Consider the following 17,837-nt stretch of genomic DNA (forward strand, 5'->3'; position numbering starts at 1 on the left):
GCGGCGGAGTGTGGTGGCGGCGCGGGGGGGGAGGGAGAGGGTGAGCAGTTGCGTGAGGTGAAATTTCACCTGATATGGGCATGAAGGCCGATGTGAAGCCCAATTTCAGGACTCCATCAGTCTAGTTATCTTATTTTATATAATGGTCACATATGGGCCAATTAGGTTTTTTAATAAGTCGAGTTAGTTTTGGTTTGGGCCTGTCCAAACCAAGTTAGGCAAGCCCACTAGGCTTGGCCGGCCAACCCCCTCATATAAGGGCTGGCACGGTTAGGGTTTTAGGTTAGACAAGTTTAGGTTAAAACTATTACGTGTGATCACGTGTATCATCCCTCCGGGGGTACGACGGTGCCGTTTATCTAGTTCGTAATATATTCCCTACGAAGGTTCTTGTGTTCATCAAGGATTATCTAGCTCAGGTTTGAGGCGTATCGTTCATCGATCCGTTGCTTGCTGGATTCGCCCCTCTTCTCCAGGTTGCGTTCATCGCGTTGTTGGGAGCATCTACTATCCCGGGTTGTCGCTGTGAAAGATCGGGGAACACCTTAGGAGGATCTGATGGGATTCCCCTTATCATGTGGTATCAGATTTCTAGGTTGCTCACGGCGAGGTTGTGTTGATTGATCTCATCGGATCGGTTTGCATCGGAGGAGATTGGCTCAAGGTTGAAGGAGGTTGAGGTGGAGGAAGTTTTGTGTTGTTGGGGCGCAGTTTTTCCACCGTCTCGGGTAGTTTTTGCTGGCGAAATCACGAATTTCGAGGTTTGGAATCGGGAAGAAGATGCAGTTTCGGGCAACATCTTGTGCTAAGCCTAGCCAACCGGCCCTACCACTGGCCCACCCAGCCCTAGGCCCGGCCAGATCTGCCCCACCACCGGCCAGCCCGGCAAAAACCGGCATGTACGTCGATGCCAACCGGGGCGATGTCCAGGGGGCTTCGCCCATCCGCCCGGTAACCAGCCCGGCCAGACCGGCCCCCAGGTCGGATCAATCGGCTCCCTGGCTGGTCCAACTGGCTCCCAGGCCGGACCAGCCGGCACCCAGGCCAGCAGAACCGGATCCCAGTCCGGAATTCCTAGTAACCAGGCTCGCACTTCAGCATTCTGCTGTGTTGGATTCTTTTCCAGGCGATGTTCTAGGCATGCGATGTTCTCATAGTAAGATATCCAATGTTGTTTGCAATGATTATCTTGACATCCGGAAGGGAGTAGAGTGTCAAGCAGCCAAGCTTCATTGGTATTTGCACCATCTCGCGATAGTTGAGGAGTACGAACATTGGGAAAAGAACATGATATTGGGTTTCAATCAATGTTGTTGATACAATGGAAAGTTCAGCGGGTATGATGTGCATGTCCTTGCTCACCGGCGTGTGGACGAGGAGTTAGACCATTGGTGGTTTGATGCGCTTGACAGAAGAGAATTTGCTTGTACTTGGGAGGACTTCAAAACTTTTCTTCATGATGGTTTTGTGTTACCGTATATGGAGAAAAGTGAGCAGCCTCCTAGAGTTGTGCATGCAATAAAGGAAGTTGGCAAGAGCATAGTTCCTATTCAGGAGGTTGGTCCAGTACGGACAGTCACTGAGGGCAAGGTGATATCTTCAGAAGAGAAGCAACCTGGCTCTGATACCATGGGCACTACTGTGACTATGGAGGAGGATGTACCATTGAGTGGGCTGAATATGCAACTCAAGAAGGTACAAGACAATACTTGCAAGACAGTTGACAAGGGTCAGCGGTGGAGTTTGTTTCAGACTCAGAGCATTATAAAGGGCAAGGCTTGCAAGTTGATGATTGATGGTGGTAGCTGTACTAATGACATAAGCAAGGCGATGGTGGCAGCATTAGGGTTTTCTACATGGCGTCTTCCTGAACCTAAACATCTTGAATGGTTGAATAGTTGTGGTATGCTAAAGATTACTCATAAGGTGCGTGTGCCATTTACAGTTGATGATTATGTTGATGAAATAGAGTGCGATGTGTTGCCATTGAAGGTGTGTGGATTGCTACTTGGGCATCCATGGCAGTATGATCGTAATATGACACATGTTGGGAGAGTAAATACATATTCTTTGAAGCCTATGGGTGATGATCATATCAAGTCCGATGTGGAGTTGGTAGTACGCAAGGAGAAGTTGCACAAGCCTAAAGTGCAGCATGAGGTGCATAATGTTCCGAGATGTTGGTGATGTTTCAGCCATGCATGTAGATGACAAGCCAGTTCTTGTTGGTGACAAGCCAGATGAAGCTATTCCTATTGTTGATGACGATGTTGCAGCATGTGCTACAGTTCCAGTTTGTGTTGATACCAGTGTACAGACTGATGATGGCGCTGATAGTATTTTAGTGCATATGGCACATATGCGCGTGGGAGGAGTGGGAGGCGAGCGCGTCAGTGGAGACAGTGGGCAGTGGCACTACCGTGCTAGGAGTATTGTAGTCCAGTTTTCCGCGACACCGCAGATGCATAGAGGCAATAGATGGTCGTGTGCGGCAACTTTGTGGCCTAGGCATTACTTGGTTGCAGGGTTGCACAAAGAAAGTTCATATTCAGCATTCTCACTCATCCCGAGCATTGGCGATGCTGAACCAGCAAGGAGCCAGTCGGGCGCCACCTGTGCAAGGGGTGTGAGGGGCGCGAAAGGCACCGACGGTGGTGCGACGCCATTCGTCGGACCGGCTGGCACCACTCTGTTGGACGAGGCGACGGCCGCGAAAACGGCTTGGACCATGGCGGCGTGCACGGTATCCTCCTTCGACGTGGCGACGGTTGATGTAGCAGCCAACATCGTAGCGTCGGTTGTTGAAGCGGCAACCTCCTCCAAATCCATTTCGACGGAGGTGTGTAACGAAGCAGTGCACTCCAAGTGACTCAAATTCGAGTTTGAAACACCTTTTGTGGAAGCCTATACCAAGAGACGGAACTGGTCTAGGGCGTAGCTCTATCTCATCTGTCTATCTCGAGAAATCTTTTTGTTGTGCTACTCGCTAGTCTTCCCCATCCCGAGGACTGCGTACACCGCCGTGCGGGAGAGCAGGCCTCCTAAACCCCGTCCGTTGAGATCCTGCACCGGGAGGCGAGCGATAAAGTTTTTGGGAAACGTCTTTGCGCGATTGCTTGCTAATGTTCGTGTTCTTCTTCGCCAGTTCAGATGCTTCCTCAACAAATCCGACTACAACATGGGCGATATCAACAATGGCCATGGTGATGGTGCTAGTGCAACCTTTTCGATCGCGATGTACACGATTTTTCTCTCTTAACATGCACTGCTACTTGTTCCTGGTGTGTGTAGTTAAATATGCTAGTGCATCTGTAATGTTATTTTCAGTAATTAAAGTCACTCGGAAATTCCCTAATGAAATTCCCTAATAATCTAACAGTCCCAAGCAGAATTCGACAACAAAGAAAAGGAGAGCGCCAGTCACCAGGTGACTCCTGAGATAAAGGAGCAAGGACGAGTGTCAACCCCCTCCCACCCAACGGTGATTGACGGGCTTATTATTCCTTGTGTACACGAAATAGCTTATCATTACCGCTTTCTTTTGTTAACATTGCTTATGTATAAGTACAAAAATGTTGTGTATGCGTGTCTATAGTATATTTCTATTTTGTGTGTAATAATTGATGGGAAGTTTTTCTAGGAGGGTCCACAAGTCAGTTTGTTGGTATTACAGTCATATTGGAATACAGATAATTGAGAGCGTGGGCCTCACAGACGACCCTATTCTCGCTCACATTTCCTATATAATAGAGGAAGACACTTTCTCCACAACCCAACTACCCAATATGGAGAAGCAGGATCAGATCCATAATCACTATGAATAGGGAATGCAAAAGAAGTCAATTAAGAGACAACATCCAAGAATTTAGCTAATGGATTTCTTGCAATTCAAACCCCAGAGGAAGAAAATTCAATTAGTACAGACCACTGCTGGTATGGTGAAACCGTGGTATCGAATATGTATGAAGAGAAGGTGCGAGAAATCACTTGTTCATTCGAATGAGGTGTTAGTGCCAGTGAAGTTGAAGAAGTTAGCAAGACATAGGTTCATGGAAGCATCATGAACTAGGAAAAAAGGTGACGTATTGGAACCACAGGATACCCTGATGAATACCAGGGGTAAAAGAGTTGAAAACTTATGAAAGAGTCCGTAGCTGGTATATGTTGGTAAAAGGAATCAACTCCTCGGATAGAATACTACCAGCAAGTGGATGAAAATTATGAAGCAACATCTTATGATAGCCAGAGAGGAACCTTATGGAAGGGAAGGCTTAAGTAGAACAAATAGTGATGAGAACGCCAATTTCTCACTCATCCAAAGAGCTTTTGGGTAAGATAATTACACGCAGAAGAGAAGAGGACCTCTCTTCTCTTACACGCAGAACAGAAGAATGGTAAGGTAGAAACTAAGGGCCTCTTTAGATTGAATGAATTTCGCAGGAATTTAAGAGGATTACAATTCATACAAAATTTTATAAACTCCATTCCATAAGAATCTTACCATAAGCTCAAACCTTATTTTATTTTTTCTTTGAAAAATCAAATGCACTTAGAATCTATCTCTCTGTTCTGTCTCCTTAATAATCCATGGGTTTCTTTCCTTTCAAATATACCAGCATTTCTTACTGAAACAAGTCATGTGTTTTAAAATTCTATGGAAATGCACAGTACATGGCATCTTGATCCCACACAATCCAACGAGAAAGATGTTTTTACCTTGCAATGTGTGTCAGTAAGTTATTAGATGTGCCCTAGGAGTTACTTGGGACATAAATTGAGTTCCCCTAGATTGTTTGAGCCCATCATGGCAGGACCTCATGTCTAGGCTGTTGACGTTCCAGACATGGCGCGACAACCAGAAGTTCTCACAAGAGCATGAGCAACAGTCACAAGTTCCGTATGAGACATGATGCACTTACTTGACATCACTGTCAGCTTGGCTCAACTGCGACTTGCATGCAAGCTCCAGCTGCATCATCCGACCGGTGACCATAGAAATCAACTATCTACCGTGCTTCTGATAGCAACAAAAACAAAACTACCCAATTACAGTAGCTACAAGCCTACAACTCTCGAAAAAACGAACCTGGTACCATGGACAAAAGTCCCGCAGGCTCACCACACATGGGTTCTTCAAGAGCAACGTATGGCAAGTCGTTACACCTGCAATAACCAAAACTATCATCTAAATTTAACAGACCACACAATCCAATGTAAGATTTGAACCGGGCAGAGAGAAGAAAAATATTACAACCTGATGCAACTGTTAAACGCTCCCGACTAACTAGCTCAGTCCTTCTACGAGGCCTAGATTTTAGTCATCAAATGAAACTGTGGGTGTTGCTCACCACCCTTGTGTTATCGCAAGTAATAATTTACAGACAAGGACCAGAAACAGTAATAAAGCAACAAGACATGTTGTTGAGGACTGCCATATTTAATTGCTTCAAACCAATCAGGTTCATCCTATATTCAAATGTTAAAGCAAAAAAAAAAACTAGGCCTTTAAACACCAAGCGTTAGCTGGATGGTGCTGGGGTACTCTTGAGTTGCATAAGTTGCTGGAGGATAATGCAGTGCTGGGGTACTAGTGAGTTGCACAAGTTGCTGGAGGATAATGCCAAAAATAACATACTCCTTCCGTCCCAAAAAGGATGCCGTAGATTTGTCCAAATTTGGATGTATCTATACACTAAATTGCTGGATGGAGTACTACAAATGGTGCATGGTTATTCTTTTGCACCTATGTATGACCTGATGTTAAAACTAGCGGTGTTGTAAGAACTATAGCATTTTTAAGGCCTTGGAAACTTGAAATGTAGACCGTACATAATGTGAAATCAAATTAAAAGTCATTGCATTGAACAGTTCACCATCAGAGCATACAAGTAATGCTTTATAGTAATACAACGTGTAGCATGTAAAGCCTTAGGAGCATAATGTCTTAATTTGTACCAATACTATGATATAAACTGAACCCCCCCCCCCCCCCCCCCCCCCTATTACAAAGCTACTGCAATTTGCTTACCAATACCACTGATGGCACATATACGACAAGAGTTGAGAAAAAACATTGAAAGTGAAACAACTAATATTACTTCGATTTTATTTTGGAATGACACTGAGTGATGACCCATGGATGATATTTCCAAGTGTTGGTTCCCAGGAGTACACATTTTCAGGTGAAAGTGCTAATATCATACTTGAGATTTTCGCACATATATGTTTAATATTTAATCTTCACAGCACATAAATGACCTCAATTTGCATCAACTTTCAAACTGCATGCATGAACTAAAGTACAAAAACACTAACACGATGCTACATAACCTCCAAGCCCTCTGTCAGACCAAGATGTGCCTTTGAAGAGGTTCTGAAGTTCTACAAGTACGTTTTACCTACCAGGCCATAATTATTTAGGTGATAAGGGGAATAGAGTTGACACAACACACAACGCTTCCTTACTGCTTACAGGCCTAAAGTGTGCAGCGGGAAGAGGACATACAGACATCTCCTGGCCTACTATAGCAGTAAGTTCAGCAATTTAGTGGCACATGCATACCTTGATGTTGGTAGTTCCTGAGCCCATGTAGCATTTGCTCTTCTTCCGTGTAGCGTCATCCCTCTTCCAAGTTCTAGCAAGAACTTGTTAAAAACGTAATAGCACAATGCACCATTCAACCTCCAATAAATTGAATAAACATGAATTGAGTGACCTAACTTGTTGATAGTCTCAGATCTCCTCTTCCATAATTTCATCTCCCTTCTCTTATCCAAAGTTGAACCAAATACTAGTAATAAACTGCATGTCAATACCTTGCTCACTATTTTTACTTATGAAAATGGGATATCAACAAAGTGAAAAAAGCTGGCAATTAAACACACGTACATAGAATCATCAGCAACATAAATATCACAGCCTACAAGTTCAGAATCTAATATCCTTTAGCATTAGCGATTTAGCGTCAAGCGAACAGAAGTATCAAGCCATCAAGCATTAAAGCTTTACACTGCCGTAGTGCAGAGGCAATAATCAACAGACAGAGGGTCATGGAAGAAGAGCTAAGAAAGAAGAGGAAGGCATGGGTACGAAGAGAAAGATAAGGGATAGGAGGGAAGAGCATATATCACTGAAGACAACAGCGGAGATGTCGGTGCCCAGGAACCTAAGATTCAAGCCACCCGCTCCCCTGCTTGTCTCCTTTCCTTCAACTCTTTCCTTGGATCTCAATTGTTAGCCCCCAATTTTTCTTTACCACTCAGTTATACCCTATGGTGACTGCTTCAACTGTCCCAATACCATACTCCTTTAATTCATCTATAAGAGCCTAAGAGAACGCCAGATTGATCCAAACCATTTTATTGTAAAAAAGGGTTAATTGATGCTTGTGAATAGGAACAAATCTACAACAGTGTGTACTAAGTGATCAGCTAGAATATTTTTCAGCGGGATACTGTTAACCTCTAAAGCAGATGAGCAATTAATGAAATGTGGACTGTTATGATTTACATTTGCCTAAAGATTAGTACTCCCTCTGATCCTAAAAAAATGTCGGATGTATGATTTTACAAAAACATCCTGAATCTTCTTGTCTTATGAACCCGCACTCCACAGCAGCACGCATGTGCTTTCTGCTGCCAAGCTGCGGAGCCACGGACGGGTCGCATGCATGTGTAGCCAACAGAATTGGTTAATTTAGAAGGGGTTAATTACAAAACCTAATTAGACTATGGTGTCAGACAATTTTTTAGGATCGGAGGGAATATTAATTGTTAAACAGTGCTCCAAAATTACCTTCCTGGTCAACAATAGTTGTAACAGTATCTCTGAAAAGATCCAAGCCTACAAGGAATAGGCCCCACCATCCGCATAGGTAGAAATAAAGCAGGAGAGAAATGACACTTCTGCATTTGTCGATGCGAGGAATGGACCCGACTCTGCATAGAAAGGAAGGGTTGCATGTTGAATTGCGCGATGACAGTCAATAGATGGCAGGATGTATTAGCGACATACATGGAGGGTTATCAATAATCAAGAATTTCTCTATCTCTTTTACCATAAGTACTCAGTTGATATTGATCCTCGTGGAGTGAAGAATGCGCTAAACTGGATCAACGCATACTTGCGAAAAATTCCATAAATGGTTCTTTTTTTGTAATTGAGAAAGATTACCATATCGATACACAGGCATATTATGCAGAAAAAACACTCCCAAAATCGTGCTTGCATTTCATTGCACATAACTTTCCCCTTGTACACATTTCCCTATTCAAGTGCCGGCCACGGCGAAGAAACACCGGCTTTACTTGCAAAACTTTTCAATTGTCCGGCAACTACCTTAAGCACACATAGCCCATGCCGGATTAATCGTACTCTGGGCCCCAAAATGCGTAAATGTGCAACCCAGTCACCGCAGAAGTAGAAATAATAGCAGTAGATATACTACTTTCCCGTAAAAAGTAACGAACCAGAAACAGGCTCACAAATACCATCAATATCTGACACAGGCCATGATGAAGGCGGTAATAAATACGTAAGTTCCAGTAAGGTACGCATTATTAGAACACCGGACCATCCAATGTAAAGACAATTTTTGGTGCTAGTTACCCAGTTGCGGAAGCGACCCGACAGGTGTTTATCACGTCTCTATAACTGTGTTCATGGTTAGATCTTAGTTTACTAAACTATCTTGATTCTTGAACACTGCCTGTGGTAAAGGTGCGTTGACCAGCAAAACTAATGCCACTGTTCACATAATTTGAGAATGGAAGTGGTTCCACCATTTTACCATCTTGGCCAAACATGAATGAAATCATCTACACAACATACTTGGACATGAAGTTGCATAGGTGAGCTTTCGAGTCCCTTGTTCTATTGTTGAATGCTTACTCATGTATCGAAATTTTGCAGATACAGAATGAGAAAAACATGACTAATGAACTGGCATCTATAAGCTAACATTCTATAAGATGTCATATAAAAGAAGAGGTACCGTAGTAGCGCGTGGAAAAGCTTCAGCCCTCATGTTAAACTTGATAACTCCTACATCACTGCATGCCAAACTGAAACTGAAGTTCAACAAAGACCAGCGATAATCACCACCGAATCAATTGATAATAACAATTGACAAGAGGTACCTGCACATACCTAATTGTTGTGATGACAGATATGCATGCAAGTTCAAGGACTTCAAAATTTGTCAGCTAGGTAAAGGAGAATTAACCATAAGATCTATAGAACAATTCACATTGTGCAACTAAAACTCCATATATCAAACAAAATGCAGCAGTCAATACCATCACCAGACCAGCATCAACCAACAACAGCAGCGGATGCATACAGTGAAATAAGACCAAGATGTTCATAACTTAACAGCTATACCATACTTCTACCCTGTCTAAACTCCATAAGTTAAACACAGCACAAAACTGTACACCCGCATATCTAAAGAAGAAACGAAGTGTTTATGCCAGGCTTCTCCGGCAGAAACTGCTTTATCTCGAGATCTTGATTTCCTTTTGCTACACCAGAGAGGGGGAGCCCAAGAGATAGAGACAGTGATCGATCATCTCCTGTGACAGAACCGGCAAGATTGTGCGTCTTTGCCACTGTAGACAGGGATAGTGATAATGGAGGGGAGGATCCCCCCTCTGCCTTCAACGATGCCTTATTCATAGTAGTACTAGGTTCTGGAGAGTCTTCATCATCAGATGAAAGAACATGCACAACATGATCCGAGACAGTTGTCGAACCTAGATCAGCAAGACCCCTGTAGGTACACTGTATGCCGTCTAATGGAGTACGCCAACCAGCTGGCAAGGAATGCATCTTCGACAAGCATATGCTAGGCAGTTGTTCATCTCCATTGAAAGTCTTTTGCCTTTTGTAGTTTGGCCTAGAATCACGCATAACAAAGTCAGCCTTCGAGATTGATTCCCTTGAATGCTGTACAGATACTTCTGTCAAGGCTGTGAGAGCCTGCTTCTTAGCCAATATATCGTCAGACGTTAATCTGCCTGCACCTGCGTGCTGCTCAACATCGTGTTGAGCTTCATTTGGACTAAAGCTATCCTCATCCTCCATGATGTCTCTACTTGCAGTTCCTATGCCGCCTGAAATAAGTAAAAAAAAAGTTAAGAGAATAAAATGATTAGCCATGAATTTTTTTTAGCTCCAAATAATAGTTCCATTTCATTAAAAAGTATCACCACCTGTTGTAACACTTGGATAATCTGGTTTCATGTTGCAACCTCCCAAGCTTGCAGGAACATAAGTTTCACGGACACCTGCAGTAGCACTTCCCAATACAGTTTCTCTGGTAACTACAGTTCCTTCCTGACGTATTTCACGTTCATCCAGATTTTCAACCTCATGTTTCGACCTCAATAAAGTCTGGCTATCTTCAGAGGAACCAAACTTCTCTGTCTCTGATCCAAGTGATAGAGGGTGGTCATAAAATTCATCACCAGGGCACTCGTTCAAATCTATACCCAAAGACAGAGGAACCTTAGGGGCACACACAGGCTTATCAATCGCTTCAGAGGTCGATTCTAGTGGACAAGGATTTGTCACTCTGATTAGCTCTGTTGAGCTATTTGCTTTACCAGCGTAGAAAACTCCCCAAAAGTAGAGTAAGCCATTCCACCCTGGAAAGTATAGAATCAGTTAAATGAGTAACCCAGACACACCTTTTAGACAATAAGGTTTACTAAGGTAAAGCATTACTTTGAATCTTTTCAGGTAACTTATCAGATGACAAAATGAGAAGTTGAAAGCCACTAATATTTGCGATTAGGGACAAATCTCCAACAAGCATTTTCTCCAAGAGTTTGCCATATGCTCTGTCATAACTGCATAAGTAGACAGGAAAAATCAGTTAGCTTACTGAGGTAAGAGATGAAAGTAATCAAACATTAAGCAGTACCTTTCAACATCCTTAGCAAAGAAAAAAAGAGCAATATTATTTTCATTCGGCTGTACTTCCTTAAACTGCTGTGGCCATGAGAAACATCGTGGAACTTCTACCAGTTGAATTCTCTGAGGTAATTGTTTGACTACATTAAGTGCTTTCGGTGAGGCAGAGGTGGACAGGTGAGCTTGAATCCCATCAAATATTTCAGAAGAGTTTCCAGGTCTTGAAACCTCAAATATACCTCTGAAAAAAATATACATGTTAAAGACTTCATAAGTACTACATAAGGAAGCGAAGGGGAGAGGACATACTGCCAGATGTAAGTCTGCTCTGGAATAACTAAAGCTCTGGAAAGATTTCCAATAGGAGGCAATTCAAAAGAATCTTGATGCTTCATGTTTGGCTCAATCAATTTGCTTTCAGGGGCGCACAGTTTTTGTGCCATTGCACTTCGAGGGGCGCACTGTTTCTGTGCCACTGCGGGACCATGTGGATTCTCAGGCAATTTGTCTTCTGAAGTCTCTGCATTTTTACTTGGCTTATTTCCAGTGCTTACCAAAATATCTTCTTGGTGATGTCCAACAGTAGGTGTCACATCTTCTGAAGCACTTGCTCTCCGCACCATATCTTGCAAATCTGATTCGGAAGTCATGCCCAACGGCGCGGAAACTGCCTCAGGCTTAGTTGGCATTTCATTATCATAAGATTCACCCGCACAATCACTGTCCTTATTAACATTTTCCACTGGAAGCAGTGGATAAGAAGACTGCACTGTTGAAGCATCTTTAGCAGAAAAACCTCCTATTAATGTTGGGTGAACCGTAACATCCCCCTTCTCCTTTTTGGACAAAACAGAACTCTGCTTCTTTTCAATAGTACCTAGTACCATCAAGCCATAAAATGGAAGCATGTCAATAAACTGAAACTTCATGTTTTCTCAAGAAATTGCGTAAAGGAAATGAACAGCTTACCTGTTTTTTTGCTAGTTTTAAGTATGCTTGGTCCAGGCCTTGGATTGTCTTGGTCGATTTTCCGTTCCCCCGACTTCATAGAGCTATCAGGCCTTGGTGATGAAGGAATATTTGGTTTCTGAAGATTAAAAGAAGCCCTTCTTTCTAAGAAGCTCTTATCTTTCGTAGGTTTCAACATTCTTGGTTTTTCATCTCGAGACAGGAGAAGTGATTGCTTCTGTTTTGTTGAACTTGAGTCTTTACAAATTGAACCCTCACGGTTAAATGATTCAGGTTTGAGTAGCTTTCTCATGGGCCCCTTCTCTCCAACATCTACTGAGGAATGTTTTACAGGTTTCAGCTTGCTTGGCACACCTTCCACCAACTGCTTGACCTTTGGTTCGCTGTTATTGCTGAAAGACATTTGCTTTGATAAAGGACCTAGTGGACCAAGTTAGGAGGTTAACAATGCAGTACAAACAAAAAACTGCATAATGATTTTACTGGAAATGAAACAATGAAAGAATTGTTCAAACCTCGTGGTGAAGGGACTGGTTGTGCTTTGACATTCGCCGTACTTCCCAACGAATATGACCGTGATAAGGTGGCAGAATTTTTTACTGCCTGAACACCCCTCACTAGAGCATTATTAGGTGACTTGAAATTCCCCTTATCAGATTTCTTAAACGAGTTCTGACGAGAGAAAATGTCATGTTTCCTAGGGCTTTCTGTCTTGAACAGCCTCGCATCAGAGGATGATGCATTCTCTGCATGCTTTTTGCATGATTTAGGTGGACTCAGCAAGCCTTCACTTGACAGTGGTGATTCTATATCAGTGGTGATTCGTAACTTCTTACGGTTCAACAAATCTTCAGAACTTTCAATCTTCTTGCCTAATCTTCCACCGGACGGTGTGCCACAAGTGGGTGGCCGTGCTTCCGTGTCAGAGGTAACAACTTGCAACCTCTTACGATTTGCAATGCTTCCGAAGTTTTTATTCTTTGAATCCAGCCTTTCAGCAGTTGGGGTGGCACACTTCACTTGCCGTGATTCTGGATCAATTGACATTGAATGCAGTTTTTTATCATTACCAGGTAAGTGATTAGTTTTTGGTGTACCACGAGCAATTTGCTGAGACTCCAAATTAGTGATAGCAATCTGCAAGGTCTTAGGGTTGCTCATGCTTCCTGAACTTTGGTTCTTCCCATCCAAAATATCAACTGTTGATGCACCACGGTTGCTTCTTTTTTTAATTCGATCTTCATTAAGCTGGCATTCTTCACATAACCATTCACCATCCGGAATCTTGTCCAACTTCACTCGCATGCAATAACTGGTCAGCCATAAACGGGGTGTCAATAGCTAGCATAGCATACAACAGAAATGTAACCAAGAGATATCATACAACAATAGCAGATAGTCCAAAATTTCTAATAAGTAAAAAAAGAAAAATCATTTGCCTTTCCTTTCCTTATCTACTCTAGTGGAAATGTTGTAAATACCGTAAAAAAATTACAGTCCATGTGTAAGCTTTAGTATGTTGTGAGAATAGTAAAAATAGTATCAGTTCCAGTATGAAAAGCAAAATAACTTTCAACTTGTGAATGTGATATTTCTGACGAAGTAAAAAAAAAAAGGCAAGACAGTTTTTGTCTTACGTATGCTCCGCCCCTTCAAGGCATCTAGTGCATGTAGCCAGAAGATACTCCCTACCAACATCTCCACATATATCACAAACATTAACCTGGGGTATAATGGAAGCCAGAGAAGCAAATGTTATAAAACAATGGTGACAAAATACAAGCAGAAGAAAAGGTCATGCAAATCAAAGCATATCACAAATTATATTCTCAAGTATAGTCAAATATCATGCCAATATTTCTGAAATTTTAAGGCCTTAGTTAAGAGTGGAACCTATATGCAAATGTAGAACAAAGTGTATGACCTGCCACAAAATTCTTGATGGGTACAAGAACATAACTATTATTTCATAGTACAAATTTCCATTACGGAGAAAAAAGTATAAAACTTCCAACTGAGTATATTACCACATACACAAGATTTTCTTTTCGAGCAAACGCAAGCACAATATTGTATGCTTTAAATTAAAGTTGTATGATTCCGTGGAGGTTGCTAGCCCAAAAACAATCCTATGTACTAAATAAAATCTTTACATAGTCACCCTGCATAACTAAAAATGCTCAACAAACTATCCCAGATTCTAGTATTTCATAATTTCATACGTTGTGCAGAAGAATACTTGGCTTCAAGCTTCGATATAACTTCACCGGTTCAGTCTATCTTCCAGATGAAACAAAGTAAATGAGACAAAGGTTCATTTCATATTCTAACAGTCCACAAGTATTGCTCACTTACTGCCAACAAAATATGCGATGTTAAGTGTGTTCTACACCAACAAAACAAAGGCCTAGATGTTCCTTTGCAAACATTTCCCTACCTCTCAAGCCAAGCCTACCTCAAACCTAACAAACTAAGGATATCTCACACTTGAATTTTCATCTAAACACAATGTCAACTAAGGTTTATTTTGCATATTACCAAGGTTATAGGAGTTGCATTTATACAGAGAAAATGACAATAAAAGAAGGATCAAGGAGATACATACATCTATTAAGCTTTCGGAGTTCCCACACTCTGCCATGGCATCATTCTGTGTATTCAACTCTCTACCACTAGATGTATCCGTAGATAAATCCTGATTCTGGTCTTCTTCAAAATTGTTGTTGCTCTTAGCGACATGAACAGATTCAATCTCAGTGTGCCCTTGAATGCTCTTCCTCGAGCATGGGGTGCTACTTTCCAGTTCCTTTGACGAAGATCCAGCCTTGATTTTGTTAGTGCGACTACTCAGCATAACATGCTTGTCAGCACCAATCACAGAGGGGTTTAATTTTTCTCCTACTGACTGATCTATCTTATCATTTGAAACTTTATCATAAGTTTTTTGTGCTAAATTATCTTGTGAATCCGCTAAACCCTGGCATGGCCTCTTAGGAGATAACCCTTGTGAAGCACTAGCAGAGGATTGGGTTCGGAGTAACTTTTTGGTAACAACTGAAGGAGAATCTGCAGGAACTGATCGGTCAACTGAGCCAGGTTGCACAGTATGAACATCAGATCTCTTCTTTTCTGTAGATTCTTCGATACGTGAATTCTTTAGCCTGTTGTGACAAGCAATATTCTTGTCTTTATAGTCCTTCGCAGTAAGATCACGACTCGATGCAGAAGTAGATAGTTTATCCTTCCTATCCAACAAAAGTTTGCTTGCTGCCGATGCACCAGTAACACACGAGTTACTATCGTCGTGGCATTCTTCTCTAGGCAACCTTGGATCATGATTCAATAGCTTTCTACGTTTTGCTGGCATGTCAACCTCCGAATCTGCCGCAACTGATGATCTTGCCATGGCCTTATGTCCACCATTTTCAGAATAGGAAGTATGGCTCGAAGTAGCACTGAATTCATCTTCATTTTCCCCACCCTTTGTATGGAGCCCTTTCCCACTACGAACCAACATACTACCTTTTGATTCTGACCTTGCGCAACACGTTTGAGATGATCCGCAGTCCATATTAGAATCCACAGGTGCAAGACTTCTGTGTAGGCAGGAGGAGCAAGGGGCAGAACAAAGATTACAGGTGCCAGATTCTGCCTTCGCACGAGGACTGTCACATGGTGCTGGTCTTTTTCTTACTGTGGGGTTGTCCTGGCAAAAGGTGAACCAACATCAATGTCCACAGTCATTATTAAAGAACGGTGTAAACATACATGAAGATTTCTCCAAAAAAAAAAGCATACATGAAGACCTAGAAGCCACAAAAAATGCACTTTATATATACAACAGGAACATAAGATGGATTGACTAAATAGATATCCCTTCAACTGATTATTAAACGATCAGACTAAACATTGCTAGGTATAACAATTATACTAGCTCATTTTAAGCAGCGAGCTGCCGTGCTAGCCAAAAAGATAATACCTCCAATGAATGGCTGGCAATCCAGAAACATTTTTAAGACCATGGAATAGACTGTTTGGCATGCATTGCTAGCGCACTTTGCAAGCATCAATGTACAAACAGTAATATTCATATTCACGGCACAAAAAATCATGACAAACATAGGCTAACCAAGTAAACAAAGGTGATCATAGCGTAGCACAGAAAGAGCGTCAAAGCGTCTTTCCAGCCATTTTTCAAGCGAGATTAGGTCATCCCAGAAGCAGGGGATGCACTACTCACATAGCCACACGCCCCTGCTCTACAGCATTATGGGTTCAGAATCACCTCCAAGCATCTGATGCTATAAGAGCTAATGTGCAGGCCAACGGTACCATAACGCACAGGAATAACCTAGACTGAACTCACTGCCCATAACCTGTGGGCATCTGTCAATCGGACCAGCACGTGCATTCAGACGAAATTCCCAGAGAACCGAAGAATATTTCCCCTGCATATTCAGGGAAAAACCACAACCCTGGCTGTAATGCTCACCTCTGCCTGGGGGGCCACTTCGTGCTGTTCCGACCCCTCCGCCCGCCCTCCGCCGATGCGGCGCCGTTCCTTGGCTGCTGCCGATTCCTGAGCGACACAAACAGGACAAATAAAATACCGAGCGCGTCAATCAGCAAACCCTCAGCACCGCAACTGAATATATATCTATTAGATTGACGGCTAAATTAGTGCGCAAACTGTACGGGCGGGATTCAGGGCAACGGGTTCCATCAAATCCGGATTCCGCCCCTCGCGAAACCGCGTTCCCCCGAGAAAAAACAGACCTAACAACGAGACGAAACAATCCGCACGCGCTCGCGCACGCGCACGCACGCAATCACGGACGCGTAACTGAACCCTGGAATCGCGAAACCCCGACACGGTCGATCTCGCCCAAACCCCACGGCGGCCGCCGCCGCCGCAAGCAGCGGCGGCGGCTGGGACGGAATCGGCGGGGGCGGTAGCTTAGACGGGAGGAGCGGGGCGGCGGCGGATGTACCTCGAGATCCTTGTGGCGCGTACGATCGTAGAGATCCCTCATGGTGCGCTCGCGCTCCTGCGGCGCCCTCATGCCCGGCCCCACCCCCCCCTCGCCGATCGGGGCCCGCGCGCCCCCCTGCTACCTCCCGGCGGCGCGCGGCGCGGCGGCGGCCATCCGCGGGCGTGGGGAGGAGATGGAGACGGGCTGGGGTTTCGGTCTAGCGTGGGGCGGAAGCAGCGCAGCGGAGCGGAGCCGAGAGGGGGGAGAGGGAGAGGACGACAGAGGAGAGAGGAGAGGGGGGATGAGAGAGAGAGTGCTCGTTTAGTTTTGGAGGAGTCCCTCGGGGCGGTGGTGGTGACGCGACGGGGAAGGGAGGAAATGAAAACGGGACGGGAACGAGGATGGGTTGCCGGGCCCCACCGCCCAGTCTCACGTCGACGCTTTATACAGCGAGATGGATTTGGCTCTAATCGCCCGTCAGACTCGTGGTTAGGACTATATATAAGACAGAGGAAACTCGGCGTTAGCGTATGCGTACTTTAGGGTTTACTTTAGGACTAGTATAAACTTAGGAAGTTATTAAAAAATGGGAATGTAGGAATTTATTAAAAAAGTATTTATTTATTTTGAAAAGGAAGGAAATACATGCGGTAGCGCTATATTTTGGCAGGTATTTATTTTACCGCCAGGGGCTAGATGTAATCTGCACGCGTAGATGAGACAGACATGCACGCAATGACGCACGGCTACGCGACCTGTGTACACCTACGTATATGGTGCTGATTAATGGCGGTGATAAATACGGAGAAGATTTGATCCTCCCAGCTGTGATCTCTGCTTATTCCTGCAAGCTTTTAAACCTGGGGATAGCTACTGATTAATCGCCGTCCATATCTGCAGGGCGTGAGCTATCTAGCTAGAACGCGCGCGTGCATGCGGTGACATCGATATACATATACGTACGCGCATGAATACGCACG

The 17,837-nt window shown here is 43.5% G+C and overlaps 1 protein-coding gene and 1 long non-coding RNA gene across 2 annotated transcripts; both read right to left on the reverse strand.

Annotated features, from left to right (window-relative positions):
• Nucleotides 1-3,856: 3,856 nt before the first annotated feature.
• On the reverse strand, nucleotides 3,857-5,978 carry LOC127310836 (uncharacterized). Its single transcript, XR_007857408.2, has 2 exons — nucleotides 5,255-5,978; nucleotides 3,857-5,163 (listed from the first exon to the last, which is right to left on the reverse strand). It is a non-coding gene; the product is annotated as an uncharacterized lncRNA (long non-coding RNA).
• Nucleotides 5,979-9,249: 3,271 nt separating this feature from the next.
• LOC127310830 (protein PARALOG OF AIPP2) lies at nucleotides 9,250-17,209 on the reverse strand. The gene is made up of 11 exons (XM_051341466.2): nucleotides 16,876-17,209; nucleotides 16,377-16,463; nucleotides 14,490-15,590; nucleotides 13,522-13,607; nucleotides 12,400-13,196; nucleotides 11,885-12,304; nucleotides 11,225-11,792; nucleotides 10,926-11,156; nucleotides 10,727-10,851; nucleotides 10,213-10,647; nucleotides 9,250-10,113 (listed from the first exon to the last, which is right to left on the reverse strand). Exons 1-11 carry the CDS (start codon nucleotides 16,945-16,947, stop codon nucleotides 9,446-9,448), a joined length of 4,590 nt encoding a protein of 1,529 aa, XP_051197426.1. The 5' UTR covers nucleotides 16,948-17,209; the 3' UTR covers nucleotides 9,250-9,445.
• Between the last annotated feature and the right edge of the window lie 628 nt (nucleotides 17,210-17,837).

The sequence above is a fragment of the Lolium perenne genome, chromosome 1 (genome assembly GCF_019359855.2).
Source record: "Lolium perenne isolate Kyuss_39 chromosome 1, Kyuss_2.0, whole genome shotgun sequence".
In the NCBI taxonomy this organism is placed as follows: domain Eukaryota; kingdom Viridiplantae; phylum Streptophyta; class Magnoliopsida; order Poales; family Poaceae; genus Lolium; species Lolium perenne.

What these genes read in the sequence shown, in the direction of transcription:
- LOC127310830 (XM_051341466.2), bottom strand. Translation starts at nt 16,947, where the DNA reads ATGAGGGCGCCGCAGGAGCGCGAGCGCACCATGAGGGATCTCTACGAT. An exon ending in TAAAACTAGCAAAAAAACAG is followed by an intron (nt 11,793 to 11,884) that starts GTAAGCTGTTCA and finishes TGATGGTACTAG; the next exon opens with GTACTATTGAAAAGAAGCAG. An exon ending in GAGCAGACTTACATCTGGCA is followed by an intron (nt 11,157 to 11,224) that starts GTATGTCCTCTC and finishes TATTTTTTTCAG; the next exon opens with AGGTATATTTGAGGTTTCAA.